Here is a 25,201-nt window from a genome sequence, read left to right as displayed (position 1 = left end):
TGTTCCTAGCAGTGTTACTACAAGGATTACATCAGTCAGACTGAGCACACTCAGAGGAACTCACTGCTAGTGTTTTCCAGTTCTTAAAACTACAGAAACATACACTGCAACAGTAAAACAGCAAGCAATGCTGTGATGTGCTCAGGAGGGCCCAGCAACACGAGGCACATCTGAAATGAGGGCCCAAGGTGTGAGTGAGGTTACACGAAGTGAAGCATGGCAGCACCCAGTGCTTGCTACTGGCCTGGCAGGAAGGCAGCTCACACGGGCACAGCTTTGTCCATATCAGGAATTGCACAAGCTTAACAACTTAATTCAAAAGTGTTTTCTGCAGAGACATTTTCTCTCTACCCAAAATAATTCCCATTGTAGAGGCGTGCCAGCCAGCCACGCCGAAGTCTAACTTGTTTATGAGAGCGCAGACAATTCTTATTGGCAGCAATAACTCTGGCAGAAGCTTTCTGCCTGGCGCTCACTCAGACCACCCAGCCCTACACAGCCCCAGTATGAAGACGCAGGCCCCAAATCCTGCTCTGCACAAACTACCAACCCCACCTGGCACATTTTTAACTATCTCACGAATAAGCAAGCAGTCAAGACACCCCTGGTTGCCCAAGGGCCTGGCTGCAGTTCTCAGGCAGTTTTTTTCTTCAGGACAACGGCACCGAAGGCCAGCATATTTAAGTAATGATGAAAGTATTCCCCACATTAAGCAAAGAGCTGTCTCCTCATTCCCCTCAAAGCCTTTTCTCAGCAGCACAGAGGAGGCTGCCTGAGCCATTCCTGGAAGACCACGCAGAAACATCAACACATTCATCCCTGTGCTGAAAGCAGAGAACAGGAACCCAGGTTCAGACTGCAGCCTTTGCTGGATCCTCACCTACCCCCCAAAAATAGAGCTGGAGGAGAGAAGGCTGAGCAGCTCACGACGTGCTAAGCTTCTTGCTGCACCGTGCTTCACTCACACCGTCACTGCTGCTCATCTGCTGCTCACCCTTCCCAAAAGGATACTTGCCTTTGAAGCATTTTTTTTTCTGTATCCCTGTTGTTGCAACTGCGTGCACTAGCCCATTTCTGTCAAAATGATGACAAGTCAAGTAACTCAAATCTGTAATTTCAGCAGCAGCCAAGAAACTATTAGACAGGAAAATCTCATTTCTTGTCCACCTGCCACAGCTCATTACGTGTTTGCTCTGCATTCATACAAGTTTCACTGCACAGCACGAAACAAAACTCTTTATGTGACCCACCAAGCAACACCTGCAAGAAAACTTCTGCGTGACCCTGAACATCCTCACCAGGAGAGAAGAGGGCAGCGTATGGGCTCCTCCATGTGCCTACAAGCACTTACCTGAGTTTTCTGCATAAACACAACTGGAATCCAGCATGTTACTATGTTAATTTTTCCTACCTGTTAGTTGTAGTGACTCTGTATGGGCAGCATGTCGAGCAATCCTGGTAATTAACTAGCAAGGGAAATTCTTTTTGGACTTTCTCAACCTGCACTTGGCTTGTTTCCCCACGTGGTGTTTATTACAACAGAAAACTAACACGTTTTTGCTTGTATCTTTCTTCATGACAATCTTTATGACTCATGCATTAAAAAAAAATGAAGATAACTGCATTTCTTTTCTATTTTTTTTTTTTTTTGCTGGCTCTCTCTCTTTCTAGCTTTTCTGAAATAGAAACATAACAAGTAACCCCACATATTCAAAATAATCGAGAGACTACAGCTAAGATCTCTACGTTCTGGACTGTGCTACACCATGTTCTGTCCAGCAAACACCAGCATCTCTTACCTAGCACATGCACTGTGATGGGCAGACAGCACCTGGACAGGAAGGTTTTCACATTATAGCCTGAATCTTGCAAGAAGAAAGCAAGTGGACAGGCAGAGAGCACTCCACAACCAGGAGGAGGCAAGCTGAGCAAAGAAAAGGTCTTGTTTGTCAGCAGGGGCTTTGCTAAGTGCTGTGTGCGGGGAGGAGGAACCTTCTGAAATCTTTTTGGAAACTGACTTCAGCACACAATTTGGTTCTAAATTCATATGACAAATCTCACCTAGTTAAACACTAGATGGGAAACTGCAGTGCATGGGAGAACCATCATTATAAAGAGGGTTTTAATTAGGGAATCAAATGAATTTGCTGCAACAGGACAGACGTAGCAATAAATGAGCACGTTGCAAACAATAGTTACAAGCACAAATAACGTAGATGCAAGCATTTATTTTATGTGAAGACACAGAGAACGTGAAGTATGCTGTTGTACAGATGTGATACGGAAGATTATGTCATGATATAAGCCAAATCCAAAGCTGTAATCTTCAGCCTTTCCTCTTGATCTCAACTGTTGCACCGGTTTTTGACTTGACTCCCACGTTCTCTCTCATAGGCTTATATAATTACTACTCATGACCACTATAATTTATAGCTGTAAAAGCTTATCTCAAGACAGAGTTACGGCTGGGAGCCTAGGCAATTAGCTGCAAAACATTACAGAGATATTAGAATTATTTCAGACAATGGTGCAATCTAGGTGCTGTTGCTATCTGAGCGATGCAGAGCCTTATCTAAGACTTCAGCCATTTCTGTTTGCTGGTGCAGAGCTCGAGAAGCCCTGGCTGCATCTACGTGAGAACAGCAACAAACCTCACGTCACAGAATCATAGAATGGCCTGGGTTGAAAAGGGCCACAACGATCATCTAGTTTCAATGTCAAAAATGAAAGTTATCCTGCATTAGTTGAGGCAGAAAAAAAAATACTCCAAATACACTGCATGAGAAATTAATTACTGATATCAACACATCTGTGCTACTGATCCATAAACATTTTGTACAGCTTTTGTTTATGTTTAAGCTTTAGAGTAGCCAAGACAAATAACACTGAATGTTCATCATTCTTCACATCTAAAACACGAGAAAATGTAACAGAGTTACTGTGGGCCTTTAAGGAACCTCATCCATCTCCCAGGAACCTCGTGCTGACAGTTGTTCCTGAAGCATAACATGCGTTTAAGGTGTTTTCTTTGAATGCAAAGCTTTGCTCAGTGCAGAGAGTGCAACAAAGGAGAGCTGTGTTTTCAAACATACTTCATGGGACGCTTGATACCGCTCCCAACAACACACTCAGATAACACTTGATTTACACAGAACCCCAGGTACTGTCACTTGCCAGGTAAACTAGCTGCTGTATCTGGTATTGGACAACAGGCCAGAGCAGAAGCTGAATTTGAAACCAAAGCAAGTTCTCACCCTCATGCCGAGTACCAAGAAGCCAATCTCTTCCATCAGCGGGTACTTGCTGACCTGCTGCTGGATCTTCTCTGCTGAAGCATACGGATCATAACTTTTCTGCCCTATTTTTACATCCATTATGCACGGCTTATTAAATTTACGGGTCACGTCTTCCAGTTTCAGATACATATCTGTTGGAAAAACAAAACCTGGGTTAATGGTGGGTCAAAGCAAACGAAGCAGCAAAATAGCTTCTGCTGAGTTTCTGTGCAGCAGGGAGAACAGCTAAAGGACTCGTGTAATGTCAGGGCTTGCCTCTGAACACAGCCTAAGCCACGGCCGCTGGCAGCCACAGACTCTGTTAGCATTAAATCCTAAATGCCTTCTGGTTCAGAAAATATCATACAATTTAAGCGTGCTAGCCTAGCGCTCAAATTCACATTATTGCCCAGATGAAACTCCTGAGTACCTTTCATTAAGCCATTAGCATATTTTAAATCACATTAGCAAGTACATACAAACAGTCACTGCACGGCTGTTTTTTACAATAGAGATGGTGAACTCTTTACGTGTGAGAAGGCTAGAATTCAACCCCCTGGTTGTTGGTTTTTTTGTTTGTTGGTTTTGTCATTTTAAAAAGAACTAACGTTTCACAGTCCCTCTCTGGAAAGGCAGAAATGCACTCATTTTTCTTCTTTCCTCCCCCCTCAGAGCACACCTACTGATGAGAATGCTCCTCACACCCTAGCTGCCTCTCCACCATGTCCCCAGGTCCCTTTGGTGGCTGGGGGGGGGGGAGGGGGTAGAATCAAAAACCCCCAATCCCTCGGAGCACCTGAAGACTTAAATCAGTGCTGAAGACCTGGTCAAACAGGTTTATGTTTTTCTCCAACATGGGTAAGAGGTTTTCCAACATGATTTATGGCTCTGATTGTCAAAGCACAGCAGGAAAGCCAGCTCCTCCAGTGACTACAGTCAATTTGCAGGCAGAAAGCTTGCATGGGTCTCCAGCCCTTGCCAGGGCACCCCATGTGCTAAGAGAAGACAGAGCATCAACGCCCTTCTCCTTCTTCATATCAGCTTCTCAAAGCCAACTTTTATCACCCACAAACTTTATGGGAACATCCATTTTTCTTATCAGTGCTGCCTATCCCATGAGCTTTTTGTTATTGTTGTTGGGGGTTTTCCGCATTAACAAGATCTGAATACACATGAACACTGTCTTCTTCTCCATTCTTTTAGAATAATCTAAAATGGGATTACACAAGAAAGTCAGAAACTCTGCAGTCAAAATGTAAAGAGTGAAGAGGAACAAAGCGCTTTGATTTCACAGCTGGACAGGCAGGTAACAAACCAGATGGAGTCCAGAAAAAGGGAACCAACATTGTTCCATTCCCACTCAGTAGGCAGAGGCTCCTTCTTAAGGATAATACATGAAATTGGTGTTTATTACTTTAATAAGTTCTATTTAGAGCTTCAATTTTTAAGCCATTATCATGATGATGAAACGATCCAATTCCCCAAAGGACACTAGCATCAATCTGAGAAATAGATTCCATTTAATCCCTAGATACTTCTATGTCTATAAATGGGACTACGCATGTTTTTAAATGTATTACCACGCTTAAAAAACTCTGTTAAATCAATATACTATTGTAAAAACCTAGCCTTGTACTAACTCACTGCCTGAGCTTACATTACTTTTCCACATCCTTAGGGCTACAGAATCAATGTAACTACAGCAAATAGCTTAGTTACAGACCAGCTCACCCACGTAACAGGTCTGTGAACTGTAACCACAAGGACACAGAGGCCAAAACAACTCAGGTTTAACTTGGAGAAGCCACAGGCTGCAAACAAACACAACATTTATTCATTAGATGCTCCTTAGGGGCCAGGAGACCAACACTCTCCCTGCCAGGGAGCGCACTGTATCACCTGGACACTTCTTCTATTCCAAGTTTTAAGTGCAGGTCATATTCAGCCAGATAGCAGCAAAGCTTTTTTCAGGCTTTGGGGAACCACTGCTGAAAAGCAGGAGTGTCCATATAACCTCTCACTTCTTGATTATTATAACTAGAACTGTACGTATGTAAGCATCATCCTTCACACCTGCCCTTATTGCTTGTTACTTGCAGTACTGGATCCAATATACCTGTGCCATCACTCTAAATCCATGCAGGAAACAGCAACAAAACGAAATGCAAGGTTTTCAGAACTTAGCTCTCCGAAGCACAGAGCCAGAGATACGGCATGGGATGGGGGCAGGGGATCCAAAAACACCTCAAACTGGCTGCAGTCCTTCTGCTCTGACTCCAAACGTTATGCTGGGAGCTGCTCCAGACTCAAACTGATCAAACTACAAGAAGTGTAGGTTACCACAAACGACACAAGTTATCTCCATGCTGTTTCATCAATCCTGAAATCCTTGTATAGAAAGTCCTGCGAAACGTGTTTCCACTGAGCTCCTTCCACCAAAGGCACGTGGAAAATCTCACGGTTGATTGCTGTCAGCTCCACTTGTCCAAATTCCTCTCTTTAAGCACACAGCACCAAAATTCAGCATCTCTCAAGATATTTAACTTCTTATTCCCCCTTCCATTTCAGAGCTGTTAAGCTAGAGTATCCCCCTAAGAGCTGCTAAAAACATAATGACTATTTTAAAAAAATTAAGCACTAAAATAACTTTGGAGCTAACACTAACCCTGGGAAATACTAATTACTTGGAAAAGCCTGCGTATTATTCAGAAATGACTCCTCTCTCACACATTATAATTCAAGTGTTCCTCTTTAGCTAGCTGCTAGCTCAGTTAGGATTCAGCTACATCTGCTCAGTGCACACCCCCATGCTTAAAAAGCTTTCTGTCCTGTGGAAAGGGTTCTACGAGGCTCTTGTTTGCGTTGCATTCAATATCTACTGTCAACTAAGCCCAAATCTACAAGACAGTGGTACACCACAGCTTTGGACACAGCCCTACAGTACCTTGTGGAATACTAAGGCTGAGCTAAAAGGACAGATGGACACGGGCACAGATTCAGACACACATGGGCACTGTTGCTTCACCTCTTGTAAAGGAAGCTCATTGCTCACCTGCTCTTCAAGAATTTAAGCCCAGGTATCCTTCCCAAGGTCTACAGCAAGCGTGCAGCTGAGCAGAGGCAACCAGAGAGCTCTTCTTCCTCACTTGTTAAAAAGAAAACTGCCTATTTTTCATGCACTTCAGTTCTTTTACATAATTATGTAGAATGCTACTAGCCCCAAGTGCTTCTGAGAATCATGCATTCACCAAGAAAAAGAACATTCCACTGCACAAGTGGATAAAAATCTCTGAAGCAGATATGCTTTGTACCAGTGAATTAAGTTTCAAGCTATCAAAAAATAAGTTAAAATAAAATCACCAGCAGAAAAAAAAAGAATTCATAATAAGGCTTGGCTCTGGGAGAAAATCCTGAAGATATATTTCAAGCATTTAAACAAATCATTCCTCAGAGCTTCTCTTCCTCTCTTTCTAATTCTGCAGTGCAGAGAGGCAGGAAGATGTGGTCTGACATATTATTTACATAATTTATTACAGCCCCAAAGGAGACGAAGCAAAAGACCACCAGAATTCAGCAAGTATGCATGGCACGAAGCACTGCAGACGTCAGTACGTACGTGCAGGAGCATTCAGTCATTGCTGGAGTCAGAAGTGACAAAATAACTCCAGGCATCTGCCTTCGTTTCATAATTTACAGGACATCTCTCAAAACATACGAATAAGCAGGAAAAAGCCTCAGCTACTCTCAGCAACAAGAGAAAAGAAAGGTTTCATGTTGCTTGCTATTTATCTACCCTGTTCTCAGCTTTGGCAACAGAAACTACAGCCCAGCCACAGTGAAGCTGCTTATAAAGAATACACAGGAGCAACAAGTACACAGCAATAGCAGAACTCTCAGCAGGAGATATAAGAAGCTTAACGTGCTCCTATATATCTTTAAAACAACTTGTCTACTCTTCCACTTGTTGGTAAATAAATTCCGGACGCCGACAATGCCACTGAACCCAAAGTTGAAATCCAATTGCCTCTCTTCAGGTTTAGATTCACTTTAGGAAAGACAGTATCATACATCTCTCACTGGCTCCCATGCTGTAGCACCAGCTAGATAGTCCCTCTGTAACAGCACAGTGCTTTCACAAGCTTTCATTGATACAGTGTTTTGAATCTCTCCACCTTTTCTGCAGAGAGGACTGAAGTTCAGAAGTAAAATAAGCAGCAGAACCCTTTTGCATTCTTGGGTACGTGCTCTTGCTCTGTGCCAGACAGCACACCCTAAATGAATCTCATGAAGGGTTGAGGTGACCCTTCCTAGTTTCTGATTTGCACTTAACCCCATTCAGATGGCAATTCCATCCACCCACCTACATTTTCAAAAACGGCTTCCTCACATTTCCTCCTAAATGTTGCTCTAGGAAAATAAATCCACTCCACCCACAGTTGCTCCTGCTTCACAGAATCACAGAATGGCCAGGATTGGGAGGGACCTCAAGGATCATCAATCTTCAACCCCTCTGCCACACACAGGGCCACCAACCTCCCCATTTAATACCACACCAGGCTGACCCAGGACCCATTCCAACCTGGCCTTGAACACCTCCAGGGATGCTTAGCCCCACGGTGCACAGTGCTAGTTAATCCTGGTGGTGATAGGTGGATGACTGGACTAAATGATCTTAGAGATCTTTTCCAACCTTAATGTTTCTATGATTCCCAGTGTAAACTAGGGATGTGCTGAATTGCCATATCTCAGCTAGACCACACGTTTTAGTATTTTAAGTTCATACCGTGAGTAGGAAAACGCAATTTGCAACTTGGAGGGAACACTAAGTGAGCTCCACAACACATATAAAATAAGGAGGGCAGGAAAAAGATAGCTCTGGTAAGGCTATTTGAGTTCATGCCAAATATGAAAGTGTGAAGGCAAATTTGAGCAGAGTTCAGACAGTGCCCTTGGATGCCACCTTACTGCTGTCTTTGGATAACAAGTCTATCGGGGACAGCATATGCAAAAGAAGATAGAGTTATACTGTAAAGGAGCACAGCTTCTAATTTTGGTGTGTTTGCATTTAAATAGACTTGCTGGCATCTTTTATTTCTGTATGTTCCTGAAGCTCCACTTTCCCAGCACGAGTAAGAAAGAACAGCAGAAAAAAACATTGCTATTTTAAATACACATTGAGAATATCCATCTTTCCTTGAAGAATACCAGATACCAGGACTTTGTTCCACTCCAAGCAGTAACACACACGACCAGAAGCACTCTTAAATAATGTACCTACCGAAAAAAAAGTTTTTCTGCTACATGGCAAGGCAATGGGAGATGCCTTATGAGATGCTGCATCAGATCTCAGTTTGAATGCCTTGCCTTAGAGCATCCTTTTTTTTCCCCCAGAGTCAGTTTATCAGACTCTGGCTCTGGCAAACTGACCAGACACAAACAGGCACCCAGCCCACCCCTCCAGCACGGTCCAGACCAAAGCAGCAGCTCTGGGGCCACAGCATCAGGTTCAGCTAATTAGGAAACGTGCCATGTGAACAACCGTGCCCCATCACTCTCGGCCCACAGGGATGATCCCAAAGACCAAATCCATCCAGGGCATTGCAAACTGGAATGGCCCTAAAGACCAAACCCAGCCAGAGGACTGCAAACTGGAATGCGGTGTCGGAAGGAGAGAAGCCTACAGAGCTTGTAACTGCCAAAAATCAGGCTCCAGAGGATTTTTCCAGGAGGTTTAGATTAACAGATAAAATTAGAACAGTACCATTTGGTGCAGTAGGTGGTGACCAGACACCGAAGTATTTTGGCAGATACTCCCGCAGCTCCAGAAGAACGCTGTCGCAACAGTCAGAGTCATAAACCTGAAATAAATTAGAGAAGGGGGGGAGGGGGCAGATAATGAGTTTATAACATTCATTTCATACTTCCTGTTGTCCCAGAATTACCATTTCTTACAGCCTTTGTTTTCAAAACTTTTAGGGTTTCTCTTTTGCCTTTAAAAAACAAACAAGATGAGAGTTATCACAGTCTGAGATAAGCGAGCAGAATCCTTTCTTTCAGTTTTTTAAGCGGAAAAGATGTATCAACTCTAAGAACAACTCCAACGCGCTTGTTTTCATTTGCTGTCACTTTTTATTTATTTACTTGTTTACATTTACTGTAAGAAAAACAAGAACACTTTGGGCTTAGCAGCTGCCTTCCTGAAAGAACTGTTTTGTCACCATTCAAATACAGCTCTGGACACTGTTACAGAATTACATGACTGCCACCAGCTCTCAGCGCTGTTGTTTGGAGGGTTTCAAACTCCTTCCCTGGACATTATTTTTACCCCACAGAAGGTCAGGTAACAGACACTGGGGATAGCCCACAGCAGCTGTGACTAACGTGGTTTCCAGATGCACAGACCCGTACCCAGACAAGTGCAGGCTGCAATATGATTATGGCACGTAGGAGCCATCCCTGTGCTGCTCCCTCAGCTCTGATGCTATCAGACCGGCGTCCCAGTTGCACACAGCAGCCCCCAGTTCTGCTCCCACTTCAGCATTCAATGCTGAAGGGCAGTTCTAACCACTGGAAGTGTGGTTAGAACACGCTGCAAAGTCAGAAGCAATGCAAAACCAAGCGCCTGAACAGAGTGCTGCAGCACTGGCTCAGCTCACTGCTTCACAACCAAAAGTTAGTCATGGTGGGGGAATACCGGGTGACGGAAGCTACAAGCAGTGCATATATCAATATTAGAAATCTAAGGGTTTCTATTTTGACACTGCAGGAGAGGGAAAGCCCCAGAGCTGCACTCCTATCACCGTTTTAACCCACACAGCCCCAGCCACCAGCACTGCTGCAGCGTAACTCCAGGCAGAGCCTCACACAGCAGCAAAACGCTAAAATTAGGCAGTGCAGGTTGGTGCTAAATTTAGTTTTCAGCACAGAAACCTCACGCAGGGCCAACTCCAACCAGCACTGTGCTACAAACACAAGGTGCTGCACTAAGCATGCCTCCAGGCTCTGCTGGCCCAGTGACCAGCCCCAGTCGGGGTGCTGCCACAACCACACGTGCACTGACTTACGTTGAATCATCCAACAGCACCCACTGCTTGGACTGGAGGCTCAGGGGAGACCCTACTGTTCTCTACAACTACCTGAAGGGAGGTTGTAGTGAGCTGGGGGTCGGCCTCTTCTCTCGTGTGACTGGTGATAGAACTAGGGAATGGCTTCCAGCTGCGCCAGGGGAGATTTCAGCAGGATGTTAGGAAATACTGCTTGTCTGAAAGAGTGGGCAGGCACTGGAATGGGCTGCCCAGGAAGGTGGTGGAGTCACCAACCCTGGAGGTGTCCGAGGAAGGCGTTTGGATTTTGTGTTGAGGGACATGGTTTAGAGAGAACTATTGGTGATAGGTGGATGGTTGGACTGGGTGATCTTGAAGCTCTTTTCCAACCTCGGTGATTCTGTGATTCTGTGACTGCCTCCTGGTGTCAGGCCCATCTCAGAGAACCTACAGAGCAGGCAGAACCTCCAAAGCATACCAACACACACATTATGACACAGAGCATGGGCACACTATCACCACACCCTCTGACAGCCGCTATCTCAAGCACACAGGCTGTGGGTTAACACAAGCTGGTACGCTGATATTTCTGCACATTAAGGCAGAAAACTTTGCTTGCCTCTGAGCTCAGCACTGCTGCTTCTTCTCAATGACACAATGCACCTTTGATAAGCCTCAGGTGCTGCCAGCAAAAGACAGTGCTCTCCCCAAGTGACCACAGCATAGCTCACTCTTACCAGCTTGAAGAGACAAACAACTGAGTTGAAGGGGAACAGCCCCAGGCAGATGGTGAGGCACGGCCCCAGCCAATACCACCTTTCACAACAGCCACACTGATCCCATTTCTGAGTCAGGACTCCCAGCATAGAGCGCAAAAGCAACTTCACACCGTGCTGATTTTCAGACAACATCACAACCCCCACTTCTGCCCGTTGCAGGAGCTCAGTGTGGCAACAGCTCAGCCAGCTAATGGAGATTGCACTGCACCCAGCTCTTCTCCGGGGTGAGTTCAGATACCACCAAAGCACAGCCCTGACAGGGAACTTGCACATAGCTTTAAGACAGGACAAGCAAGAGGAAAGACTCCTGCTCTACATTACCTTTTAATTCCCTCCCCAGCAGCAGGGTTCAGTTACTAAAGACTGAGCAAACAACTAGCAGTATGCTCTTGGGCACTTCAAGCAGTAGGATACGATAAAGACTGCCAGACAACTGGGTGTAACAGCCCAAAGTCAAGGTCAAAAGAGGGAAAAAGCTGCCTAAATGCTATCTTCTAAACAGCCCATCCTTAATACACTGGTACCAAACATGTTTAAAGCAGGAAAACTCACAGTAATTATTCCTTCAGTATCATCACTTCGGCACAACAGAACGAAGTGCATTACCTCTGTCTCTCAAGAAGTTATCTCGCCCCCTGAAGCAGTAATAAACTCTCTTTATAAGTTTGACATAACGTACACAAAGCACTTACTTGACCTTAATATAGACCTCAATCTCAGCCTGTAATATATTTACATGTCAAACAGGAATAAGCACTCAGTTAATAAAGATCAGAGCAAGTCATTTAGCGTGGGCAAAGCAAGGAAAACAGACCTTTCAGGAATTACATCTAATCCTGTGCAGGAGAAAAGAACTTCTGCTGATGAGAAAGGGCCTCTGACAGCAACAACGGGCATTTCTGCTCCCTGTACCCAACCCAGCAGCAAGCTGCACATTCACATGTCATTCAGAATGACAAATGTAAGTGGATTTATGATAAAAACATCCTCAAACTACACAAGAAAAGAACCACACATCCCAGATCCCAGAAGGTACTGCTGCTGGCACAGCTGAGAAACTCGTTGGAGGAGAAAGGCTGTCACCCACCACAGGACAACCTTTAGAAGTGAACCACTGTACTTGTTTATATCAGCAGTACTCCAATGTTACTGGAAAAGCAGCTGCTGTTTTCTGAACGTAAGAAGGCCTGTTTCTTGAGCGTACACTGATAAATATATGCTATTTGTTGCTTCACTGCACATACTATCTTCGTCCAACAGATCCAAAACTGCACAACTCTTCAGCGTCAGCTCAGCCAGGGTAGGTATCCCTCCTACACAGGCTACATTCTTTCAATAGCACAACTGGAGACATAAAATGTAATCGCCTCTGGGCTAAAAAGCAAGTAAACAGGATGCTGACATTTGGAGGGCTCACAACATGACCATTACAAATCGCTGCAGCTAGCTCATAGGAAGAACGTGCCCCAAATACGTTCCGTGGCGTTCAATAGTCCAATAGGCACCATGAAGTCATCATTTCCAGCCACTCAGAACATTTTAATTCCGAGGCAAAGTCACCATCCCTTAACTTTTAATCCAAAGTACATTCTGTTTTGGTAAATCCGATCCAACAGATTCATCTGTTTTTTAAAGCAAACAGGGGCTGCTTGGAGAACACGAATGTTCTTTTCCTTACTTAACACAGCAGCATGACATGGGCTCTCCTTTGTTTTGCAAAGACTGCTAATCACACAAGTGGCTGAGGGAGGGCAGAACCAGTGTTGAAATTCCAACAGGAAACGCCTTCTGGCTGCACAGACCTGGCTCCAAGTGCCCAGGCAGAAAGACACCACCACGACAGCAATGCAGTTTCAGCACAGTTCGCTGAAGACCATAAAAGAGTTGATTTAGAAAAGATGTATTTTTAAACATGCATTTATTTTCAAGCCATTTGAACAGAAACCATGAAACGAAAGCAGGCGTATCGGTGTGACACAGCACCTTTTCTTCTTGCTCTCTGCCATCAGCTGTCCCAGGGGCAGCAGTGCTGCTGCCTGCAGAGCCTCGGGGTGCACACACAGCTCAGCTTCACACGCGTCTTTTGAGAGGTTCCCAGACAGCAGAGCAGAAGGAGTTAATGAGTCACATGCTCAAATTAGCAAGCGTAAGACTTTCAGATGATAGTGCAGCCTTAATTCTGTCTCCCTATGTGTACGCATTAGAACAGTAACTTTAATTACCTGAGTGCACACAGCATTTCCCTTTGGACTCCTGCATCGCCCAGTTACCCCAGGCGAGCACGAGGGCCAGAAAATCGAGGTTGAAACAGCAGCTGTTAATTGAGCAATCCTTAACTGCATGGCTTCACAACTCAAAGCTCCCACTTCTTCAAAGCAGCAGCACCACACTTGGACTTGTGTCTGCAGGATTTCTTTCCTTGGCTACCACTGGAGCTGAGCCAGCTCTGTTTATGTTCAAAAATTCTGATACCAGAATACCAAAAGTAAAGCATTTACAAATGCTGTTACACTAAATGCTATTATAGCGAGTTGGTTATTTTACTATTCAACTAGGGCTGTCCTATACATTATATTATAATTATTCACAGAAGATGCCAACAGAAAGAAAATCAGGACATAAAACAAACCAGGAGGTATTTAGATTTCCACAATCTGACCACGCAAATGAATTTGCAAATAAGAACGGTGTACACCCACACAACAATTACATCTTTCTCCTTACGTTCAAGGGAAAAAAGAGTTACAGACAGCCATCAGCCACCTTAACTTCCACAAAACAAAGGCTGTGAAAATGAGCTTTGAAATCTCCCCCAAAATATATTTATTTGGTGATGTTTGTCAAGCTGGCCATTTTCACGCAATGCCAAAAAAGAATGTCATATTTTATCCACTTCCACATGTTTTATATAGTCAAAACTAGGCTGACCCTAGCAAGATGTGCAGCCTCGGGTGCAGAATAATCTTTGCAAGAAAGGAAGCGAACCCTGACCCGTTTCTGAGGCTGCAGCAGAGCTTCAAGCCTTCAGCAGGCAGCAGAAGCTGACAGGCAGCGGTCAGGCTCAATGGCAAAGCTGAACAAACCCCACGGCAGAGCCACGATGAACAGCAGTGGGTGCCACATGCAACAAGGTGCTCCAAACCCACGGGAGGTGAACTGGGTGCAGACTGCCCGGTCCCCTTCTCTTCCCAGTGAGCACTTCTTACAGAGGCAAGGCAAGAAAGGTTACTTCCCTCTTCACCGGACAGCATCTTGTCTTTCAATCCACAAGATTCCCAGGCAATAAAAGATTAACAATAAAGCAAGATTAAATTATTTACTTTACCCCCCTCATACCCTTTGCATCTGCTGCAAACCACCAACTGAGCACCGAACTGGACAATGGGCATCAGGATCTCTGCAATGAGAACTGCAAAATTAGAGGTTGTGTTTCCTCACAGACCTCTTGCAACAGAACTCAGCTTCCCCCTGCCCTCCTAGGTTCAAAACTCCGTAACACAACTAGATGTTAAGTTCAACGTCTCTTGGGGAGGATTTGCAGTCAATGAACTCGAGAGTTCTCTGAAGGCAGAGAGAATTCCTCTTTCAGGACATGCCACAAAGCTCAATCTCTCAAGCACTGTCACCAGACGCAGCTTTTGGTTTTGTTTTTTAAAATAAGCACACTCTTAAAGAAGATATCCAGAAAAGTAGAGATGGTTGTATTTGCATTAACAGCATGGACATCTGGTAAGCTTTTTAAGTAGGTCAAGAGACTCTTACATTGAATATAGTTCAAAAACACATAGCAAAATGCATATGAAGTTCACTACTCCAAAACCAGTTCACATACAACAGAAACTGGAGTTGAATTCACACGTGGTACTTCCCACTAGAAGCTGAAATTAAAAAACAACAACAACAAACATTGCCTAGCTGATCATCTGATAAAGTAGTTTCAAATCTAACACACTAAATACTTCTCCCTCTGGGGAGGGACTTTTTACAAGGGCATGTAGCAACAGGATGAAGGGAAATGGTTTTAATCTGGAAGAGGGTAGATTTAGGCGAGATGTTAGGAAGAAATCCTTTATGTGAGGGTGGTCAGACGCTAAAACAGGTTGCCCAGTGAGGCTGTGAATGCCCCCTTCCTGGAAGCATTCAAGGCCAGGCTGGATGGGGCTGTGAGCAACCTGGGCTAGAGGGAGGTGTCCCTGCCTATAGCAGGGGTTGGAACTACATGATCTTACAGGTCCCTTCCAACCCAAACCATTCTACGATTCTACAATCAAGATTTACTATTTGCCCAACAGCACTGTATTGATGCTGTCCTGGAGTTATTCAGTGCAGCAACTCAAGCCACCAGCAGCCAGAGAAATCCAGCAAATCTTAAGGCCAGTGAGTCCCTCTGCTAATTCAGACTTCCCTTGAAGGAGGCTGGTACAAGCAGTTTCTCATCCACCTTTACAGCTATTACAGCTCTGTTACTGCAACGCATGAAGCAGCACAACATGACTACTGCTTTGTGTATTAAGGGAAGATACTGACCTGGTGAGAAATCAAGACCTTGAGACATCCAAATGCTGCTAGGTGCAAAACCAAGCTGAAACGATGGTAGTGAGAGGGTTTGCTCCAAGATTTTTTTGGAGTAAATCCAACTACTTCATGAGTTTATCACTGGGAGTACTGAAATAAAAGTAAAATGATAGAACAGGACTAAAAGGAAAAAAAAAGCCAGCATCACTGCCCTGCTTTTTGTGAACACTACCAAGCATTACCCTTTGTTTCTGAAAAGCAGTCTGATCACAGCTGAAGAGCCACGCTGGGCAGTGACAGATAACTAGGGGTGGGAGGAACCCCAGAGCAGTTATATAGGCAAAATTTAATTTTGCATTTCAAAGAGACAGAAAGCGAAGACAAGTCCTGGCAGTCATAAGTTGGATTTCTCTTCTCTAACATTGCAAGAGGCAGCTCTTGCAAAGAGCTTACGGTGGCGCTGCCCTGAAGGTGCAGCTTCACAGTGGTTTAAACCAAACCAGGCCTGGGCTGCCACAGCCCCAGAATCATTTTCATCCCATCCCTACAGCAGCGTTTGGAGTCCCACACGCTTCTGCCCTATGCAAAACTGGAAGTTACAGAACCAGCCCACGTGTTCCGTTCACTCATCTGGTGGATGAGCTCATCAGCTGCTTCCCCAACCTGCAAACAAACCCCTGCTCACCGCTGGCAAGAAAGGAAAGAAGCAGTGCTGCACCTGGGACAGAATACAGCAGGAAGGGGGAGATAAAACCAAAAAAACAGTAATTACAGCATTTAAAAACCCTGGCAAGCCTTCCAGCATAGTCTGTTGCAGTAAGGCAGAGGGAAAACAAAATCTAGGTACATGGTGAGCCAAGTAATTCACTTTGCTCTGTCTTCAGGAAGAAGGGCTCTGTTCATCATAAATGAATTGAAACTTCACTGAAATATTTCATTAAGCCTGAAAAAGTCCTGCTTGCACAGCCCTTTAGCATAGCAAGAACATACTGCAACTTAATCCAATTTAACTTACTGTGGATATGCACATTAAAACCATACTTTGTTGCTTCATTTCCAGTATTATCTACTCTCAGCAGAAATCTCCCTTAAAATCAAGTTGATGAGAGAACAGAACTTACTTTCCTGCTTGCTCACGCTGCATGGACTGTAGACTACTTGGTCTGTTATTAACCCCACCCAATAGTGCCTTGCTAGCATCAAATTGCAATAATGGCCTCTTACTGTCTCTCCTTACGAGTCTTTCTTAGATTTATTAAAGGGAATTGTAGATTATTGCGTGACACACAATGTACAAGGAGTACAAAGAACAGATGCTCAGCAGACTCTCCTGGGTTCATTTTCTACTGCAGAGCATGTCCCTCCCGGACTTGTTTTTGCTTCAGGGTCCAAGACTCACAAAAGTCTGCCACACTTAGTAATTCTTACTGTCCTGATATAGGAGGCTATGAGCCATTTCATAGTGATCTGAAATACAAAAAATCTGAGAGCTCATAAGACAGTGGAAGGAACTCAGCAGACTCTCTGTGCTCCATTCCCCTTTATTTGTTGTTAGTTAGAAAATAAACAAATACAAGCCGCAAGTATTTCATAATTTGGTCCCAAAGTCATTTCCTTCTCATTAGGTCAAGAGTACTGCATGTCCTTCCTCTTACTACAGTACCACTGCCCAGGCTCATGGTTTCGAGCGCAGAAGAGATGGACACAGTCAAGACAGTTTCACACATTGGTTGGGAAACCTAAATTTGCTTATATCCCCAACAAAACAGAATGCCTCCAGGACAGCTTCTCAGCTGGAGATGATGCCAAGGGCAGAAGGGGAGTGTATCAAAAACCGTCCGTTATATTTGCAAATAGGTGATTTGTAATACTCCAGTACCATCACCTCTTCTGGAGACACAGTAGACCCAAATGAGGCCAAGGGTAACATTTCAGGATAGTGAGCTTCAGTTCTGAATGCAGTAATGAAAGGCTTGAGCAAGGCACTGCGTCCCTCAAATACAACATTAAGAGAACTGTGCATGCTATTTCTTGAAGCTTTGTCCATACAGGACTTGCAACCAGAACCTTAGCTGGAGACTCGATCACAGGATAAGGATATTTTAGTACACAATAGCTGCACTACAGCCATCACCCACTCCTTTTTCAGTCAAGAGTGATCATCTGAATCAAGACTATAAAACCAGTTAGCTGAGTTTACAAAACAGGGTAATTCATCCTGAAGCAAGGCACAGTTTCCCTTCCCGATCCCCATCGTCTTCTGTCACTAGCAGAGAACAGTTTACAGAACACAGGCTGCCTTATCGTGATTTGTGCTAGATAGGCTGGAAGAAGGCTGAGCATTATGAGTCAGTTCTTGCAACTCTGTGCAAAAGCTTCCAGGCCAAAACACATCTTTCAGGCTGCTGGCTTGATTTTATGCCATGGAGGGGGAGGGAAGTTGCTAGAAGTCTTCTGCACTGCCTGAAGCTGCATGAATGCTAATTAAAATTAGGCAATGCAAAAAGGAAAGGAAAAAAAAAAAAGCATCAAGCTGCAATGAAGAGCTGTAGCAGGTTACTGAGAATTAAATAAAATTAGGATAAGTTTATTGATAGTGGTCTGAATGGGCAAACTTCCTTCAAATTCCTCCTTCAGGCACTTGCTAATTCTCTAACACTCACACGTTATCCTCTGCTCGCAAACTCAGACTAACAGTTACAAGAGAGACAGAAAAAGCTGCACGAGCAGTATTAATTCTGCCTTGTGTCTAGGCTGTAAAAATGAGTTACTAAGTTCTTTAGAGGAAAGAGCACACAAAGACAGGTCATCACCCTATTGAAAGTTACACTATAATGCATCCAACAAAAGTTCACAGTAACAATTGTGCAGGCAACCATGAAACCATGACTTCCTAGCTTTCAAGCACCCGACTCTAACATAAACCTCTGTTACATGTTGGAGTTATTTGCGTCTCTTACATCCTGGCTTTGTTTTCAAGACATGTAACAAGAGTGAAAAACAATTTCTATTATCTACAGCGGTAACTGCTTCCTTGCATTCACATTATATGACAGCAGGGCTTGAACTCTGAACTTCCAGATAACTGCTACAGCAGTTAGCAGAGTTGTGTCGAACTAGCAATGGGATGAAGATCTGTTCTCCAGAAGGACCAGATGACTGCTGCAATTACCTTTTCCCAACTCTACATGGGGTCAATCAGCTCTCAGTTCCCAGTCACTCAGGTAGAGGCAAAGAGGCTACCAGACTGGAGTTGGGAAAAGGAGAGCCCAGCCTGCCTTTTTACTCCAATCCCCCAAAATCACTGACGTGACCTCTGGGACAAGAGCAGGTGAGAATTAGGGTAGGACTTGCCTTACCACAGCCTTGGAAACTTAGGTAATGTAGGTAATGTTACATGGAGCCACGATGTAACAACGTCACAAGCACCAGCTATGACAATTCTGACATGCAGCTGCTAGCAGAGGAAGAAAATGTTAGCTGTTAGAAGTTGTCCACGCTGCAAGAACTTCATCAGATAGGACAGTTTTCAAAAAGCAGAACAAGGGGAGGAAGGTGTACTTCTTGAACCCCAAGCACCATGCAGTTACTGTAGGAGAGCAAAAGCGCACTTCAAATAAAAGTTTATGGGCGCATTTATTGATCTGTTGACTATAAAATCCTTGTTTATTAGCTAGTCAGTTACCAACCTTTAAAACTTCAGTACACCACGTTCAAAGCAGGTACACATGGTAACAGAGGTCTACGGACCCATGAAGCCAGTGTCAGAAATCAGAACTGAAGGAGCTCCCACTTTAAATCGCCCAGCAACCTTCCCTTGTCCTGTTGCATGCAAAAAGAGAAGCTCTCCATCTCTTACTGCTAAAAACAGAGCTTCTAGGAAAACGTAGCTGGAAAGCTAACTTCAACAACTGTAAATTCTCTTCTCAGCTTTAAATATTTGCTGTCCAAGATCTATCCTTGTGGGCCTACAGAAGCAGCTGCCCTATTTAAAGCACGACATTCCAGCTTCCTCCCCCTCTTCACGGCACCAACGGGACAGCGGATTCTGCAGAGCTACATTCTTGATGTGACAAATGAATAAAAACCCTCTACTGAACATGATAGCTCTTAAATAGTAGATGATAGTTATGTTAGCACACAGTGCTCTTGGGTACAGCCTAGCACTTTGAAACAAGAGCTGCGTTCCCAGCAGAGCACAAAGGTTTTACCTCACCCAGAGACTGCGTTGACCTTTCCCAAGCACGCTTGGTTCACAGGTCCCAACTCACCTGCCTGAAGGGATGCAGTCGGAGGGCCAACAGGCTTCTTCCCTTCCCTCTGCTAACACTGAATTAAATCAGACTGTTTCAGCACGTACACGTGCACTGGCATCAAGCAGGCTGAACTAAGCTACTGAAACAGACTGAGAAATAGCCTGCTTTTATGGATTCCTTGGTACGCACGTGTAGGCAGCTAGCTCGATCACACGGTGTGCCTTGCAGCAATTCACTTTCTTTACTGGAAACAGGTCGCCACTACATCATCTATTAGAATGAATTCTCAAGCACCCTGTGTTTCTGCTTCCAAATCTGTGTGCTGCAGCCTCCCAAAACTCCTCTAAAAGCAGCCCTTTGTAGCACCTCTGCCTACACTTCCTCAGCAAGCAGTCTACATTAGATGGAAACAACCCATCATCGGTGCAGACACTCCTTAAAAAAAACTGCAACCACTCTCTTACAATTACTTCTTGCTCATATCTACAGAAAACAAAGTATTTGATGGCTACTCAAGGCTTAAAAAAAAAAAAAAAAAAATCAATCAGTTCTTTATCCAGGTAATGGTGCTAGAAGACTTGCTAAAACACTTAGTGGCCATGCAGCATACTAAGTTCACATGCTCAGATAAAGGAAGGGAGTTTACAGGAACAAAAACAGATGTTATTAATTTGATAATTATTGATATTTACAGAATTCAATACAAAGTGGACATTACCACTGGAAAAATCAAGCTCCAGTGATAAGTTAAGCTTACTATATTTATCAAATTATTAGCAACAGCTACAAACAGCTCGTTACTCTCATTTTATTACAAGAGCAACTCACGATCAACTTGTTATAGTCTCTTTTTCCCCTCCCTCAGAACACAGAATTAATTACACATTCTTATTATAAGGGTGGCAAAGCACTGACACAGACTGCCCAGAGAGGTGGTGTCCCTGCAGAGGGATCAGGCTGGATGAGGCTCTGAGCTCCTGATGGAGCTGTGGGTGTACCTGTTCAACTGCAGGGAGTTGGACTGGGTGGCCTTTCAGGGTCCCTTCCAAATCTAACCATTCTATGATTCTGTGATTTCCCCATCAGTAGAGAATGTTCATATTACTGTAATAGAGGAAAAATTTGGTATATTTGATCAAATAACCTTCTAAGGAAGAAGAACAGTATTCAGGTTTGCTTTTTTCTTCTTTTTTTTTCCTCCTCCCTTACCTTTTTTTATTTAACTGCTGAACTGAAAACATGCCATCAGGAAAACAGAAGGATAAACTAATGGCAATCTGAGTAGGGATTATTAGAGATTCTCCAGTTTTCCACTCTGACAGAGACAGATTCTTCCAATGCCATCCACTTCTGAGCAGGCTGGCATATGCATCATAGTTTCAGATCACTATTAGTATTCTGCACTACAGCGTTTTGCTTCAGTTTCCTGTAGCTCCAAGTACACTATACTGCAGGTAGCTCATTCTGTTGGGCTGCACCAGCCAGCACTCTGCTCTGTGCTCAGCACACAATGTCCCTCACGTGCCCAACAGGAACAAACTCCTGGTATTTTGCTGATGCAGGCAGCATCATCTTGCTACATGAACTGCAACGGTTCTCAATGGCTCCAGATGAGGTGGTTTGCTTTACCCACAAGTGAAAAAGGGCTTCTTTCTGGCCCAGGTAACTGATCATATCAATACAGAGAAAACAGTTAAAAGTGTTTATGAAGCCATAGGTGCTGAAATGAAAAGATAGCATGATTAACCTGCATACAGTTAGAGGGAACCTTCTGGTGTGATGTTATCAACAGACTCGCTGTCTAGTCCTGGTGAAGTGACAGTCTGGGACTCTTCTGTGTTCACACCCTTCATGGTGCAATAGATACAACTGATGAAGGCTCCAGCAAAGACCTGAGGAACAATCTTCAGATCTACTCCAGCTCTGCCCTCACAGAACACATCAACTCCCCTGCCCCAGCAGGCTTTAAATAATCTGGAAAGATTTTGCCCTCCAAGTTGACACTATTTCTATTCCACCTGCCTCAACGTAAGTTTATCTAGAAGCGCTGTTGTTTCATTTCTGCACTGCTTCTCATTACCTTCTCTACCTGACTGCCTTGTAAACAACTCCTCGCCTCAAAGAGTGGTAAAATTTTCCTTCCCCTATTCTCTGGAGGCTCATTAGCCTATCCCAAGGTAATGAAGTCTCTTCACAGACCAGAAGTGCAGTGAGTTAAGTCACCAAAATGGGGCAGTCTTGCTGTTGTTCTCACTGCTTATCAGCTTAACCGACAGAAAACTTGCAACAAGTCAATTGTATTCATCCACATCTGGAAAGCACCAGCACAGCATAAGATAAATGGCTGAACAGGAGGAAAAGCCTTTCCCTCTTGGCAGCAATAAGCTATTGTATCAACACAAGCTGGATGCAGGACTGCATACCTTACACTGAAACCCACAACCTGCAGTAATCCTCATCTTGTTAGAAATACATGGAGTGCTTAGGCATCTATACTTGGCACTACATGGTTCTAGCCTGAGAGCAAACACGAAAGCAGTTAATCATTGAGGAGCTAGAAATCCCCAAGATCTTTCTCTTGTACTTTCACCTATACACCACGTAAGCATTTTCTCTCCTTCCCTTCTCCCACAGCAAGGCATCCTAGTCCATGCACAAGCAATTGAGTACACACCTTTTCCTCTCTCCATCATTCCTCAAGAACTGCCAAGCCCCTTTTCCAGATGGCTCACAAACCAAAAATATTCAGTGTCAGAAGTGACATGGCAAGGCTCCAGAAGACAAACTCTCAGTAGCATTAAGACCTGACTCCTTCCCCTATGGCTGGCTCTAGTAATGACAGCACCCTTACTTCAAGTTTTTGTCAAGGGTCTTGCTCACAGCTTGTCACTTGAGCTAAGCAACAGGCAAGTGACAAAGCTTGTGCTGAGAGAGGTTAACATCTAAGTCATGGTCAAGCTTACTGCTCTTGCTGTCTGGCTTTAGAAAGCAATAGTTCTTGAGGATTCCGCAGATTAGTAACCAACCTGGCACTCAGAGGCATCTGTTTAAGCCTTCTTCTAATGAAGAGTTGCCATTCAACCTGGATTGTATGATTCTCAACCTGACCTAAATGAGAGTCACTGGGAAACCTCGGAGAAATATTTACGTCTAGGTTTAACTGGCTCCTGCTGAGCTCCTAACTAACTCAAGAGCTGCTGTTTTGTCTAACAGTCCTATCTTGGGAATTATCAAGTAACAGTACTATGCAAACACACCGTTAGCTTACAGTATGTAGCTCAGCCAGTTTTATGTGAGATATTTCCACAAAACACATAACATCTTCAGTAGCTTACATCAATAGCCTTCCAAAAAAAAACAAAAAAAAACAACAAAAAAACACCAGAACAAAAAGAGGGTCTCAAGGCTCCTCTTTCATCTTGCATGAAGATTTCTGGCATTTATTTGTACCTGGTAAAAAGGGATGACATATCAAGATAATAAGAAAAAACTATGATAAACTACAATGGGCAGATGGCTGGTAAGGAAACAAGACTGTAAAAACAGTTTACCTTTGAGTAAGATAACCAGCAACAGCTTTCCAGGTTACTGATAAAGCCAACTGGAAATGAGCAACAGGCTTGCTTCACAAGGAAAATACAACAAACTGAAGTTGAAGCAGTTGGAGAATTGCTCCTTTTATTGACATTTTAAAGGAATTGGGTTTTAGCATGGTGAACAGGCAATACTTAAAGCAATAAAACCAGACTGGATGGGTGGGTAAAAGACTAGATTTTAGATGCAACCAATTCCAAGACAGTCAGCAACATGAGAAAGAAAACAATGTGATCCCACACACCACTCCTTATGCACAGATGAAGATCACACGAGGCTTTTCAATCAAGTCTTGGATATTATGAAAACCCTGAAGTCCCACGAGCAAATAAGCAGAGGGAAACAGATTGAAAGGAGAAATTTCTAGAGAGTGTAGACACTGTGACAAGACTGTCAGCGATGTACCATTCAGATATTCAGATTACACTTTTACAACAGCAGCAATAACAACAGACTTTACACGAAGAACAGCCACCTCAACCAGGTGGACCCTCACCTTGTTGTAGAACTCCTGCTCTCTGGGACCTCGAGGTGGGGGCTGCAGCTGCTTCAGGACGGTCCCATCGGGATGCTGCAGTATACCTAGAAAAGAAGCACTTCCCTTAGGGACAGGTTTTAAGAGAGAGAGCTTTCATTTCTTTCAGAAATGGCAAACGCACACCAGAGACAGCCTATTTGTTCAGTTCTACTGTTTCCAGTAGAGAACAGCACAGTAGAGAAGAAAATTGGCAGCTCCCACACAAAGCCCTTAGCAGAGGTTTGCTTGCATTCCTCTTTCTCTAGCCATCAGATGACTTTCCGCATCTAACTCTGCTCAAGGCCAACACAGTAACAGGGAACTGACATGAACAGTTCCACCCAAAAAAAACATTCAGTTGGCTATGGAAGATTATACAGACACTCCCTTTTTAAATAACTGATAAGTTCCTTTTCCAGCAACACTAAGAAGTTAAAGGAGCTGGTACCAAGCTTAACACGTTGCTCACAAGCTTACACTACATGGCCCACAGACATATTTCTGTACAGGCAGCACTGAAAGAGCACTTCTACCTTAATGGAAGTAACACCCCTGTAGCACTTCACACTACCTAGATACTATCGTTTCTATCACCCATACTTAGAACTCAACATAGAGAGCTTTATCTCAGCCAGGCAACCATTTTCATCATGACCCCAAAGAAGCACAACATCCTCCCCAGCCAGCCTTGGTCACTCTGCTGCGTGACAAACTCAGTATTGGAGGAGATAGACAACACTGGAGAAAAGCAATTGCATCTCTGTGAAACGCGCTCTAAATTTCAGCATCACCGGGCACGGGGAAAAGGAAAATCCACTTCTGGAATAGAAATTTCCTCCTTGGATTTAACCACAGCTTTTCATAGAGTAATTTATTTTCTTTAAAAGGAAGATAAATACACGTCAACTGTATCCAAATAAGTTGCGTCTCCAGCTTACCACTTGAGAGGAGAAGCAGCACAACAAGCCAGGCACTTTGTGCCCCCAAAAACAGTTTGCACTTGTAACAGCAATTGTTTTCACCTTTCGAAAAGCATAATATCTGAATGGGCTCTGTTGTGCAGTCTTGCAAACAAAATAAAATCTGCAGTGCCCGAGATACTTGTAAAACAACCACGACATACAGAAGTTGTTCATCAGTTGGCTAAGCCAATAGACAGAGTGGTTTTAAGAATTTGTGTAGAATGACAATCAAGTTGCTTGCCAAAAGCTGGGCTTTGTAC

The 25,201-nt window shown here is 43.9% G+C and overlaps 1 protein-coding gene across 1 annotated transcript in view; it reads right to left on the bottom strand.

Moving 5' to 3' along the window:
- IPMK (inositol polyphosphate multikinase) overlaps positions 1 to 25,201 on the bottom strand; it is a 32,906-nt gene that overhangs the window by 4,368 nt on the left and 3,337 nt on the right. Inside the window, exons 2-4 of the mRNA XM_085229543.1 lie at positions 23,959 to 24,044; positions 9,037 to 9,133; positions 3,255 to 3,427 (exon numbers count right to left, since the gene is read on the bottom strand). Of these exons, the coding sequence (XP_085085669.1) occupies positions 3,255 to 3,427; positions 9,037 to 9,133; positions 23,959 to 24,044 (356 nt within the window). The remainder of the gene's footprint in view (positions 1 to 3,254; positions 3,428 to 9,036; positions 9,134 to 23,958; positions 24,045 to 25,201) is intronic.

The sequence above is a fragment of the Meleagris gallopavo genome, chromosome 8 (assembly GCF_905368555.1).
Source record: "Meleagris gallopavo chromosome 8, MGAL_WU_HG_1.1, whole genome shotgun sequence".
NCBI lineage: Eukaryota > Metazoa > Chordata > Aves > Galliformes > Phasianidae > Meleagris > Meleagris gallopavo.
The sequence above is the reverse complement of the archived record's forward strand: the minus strand, read 5'-3'. Positions and strand labels throughout refer to the sequence as shown.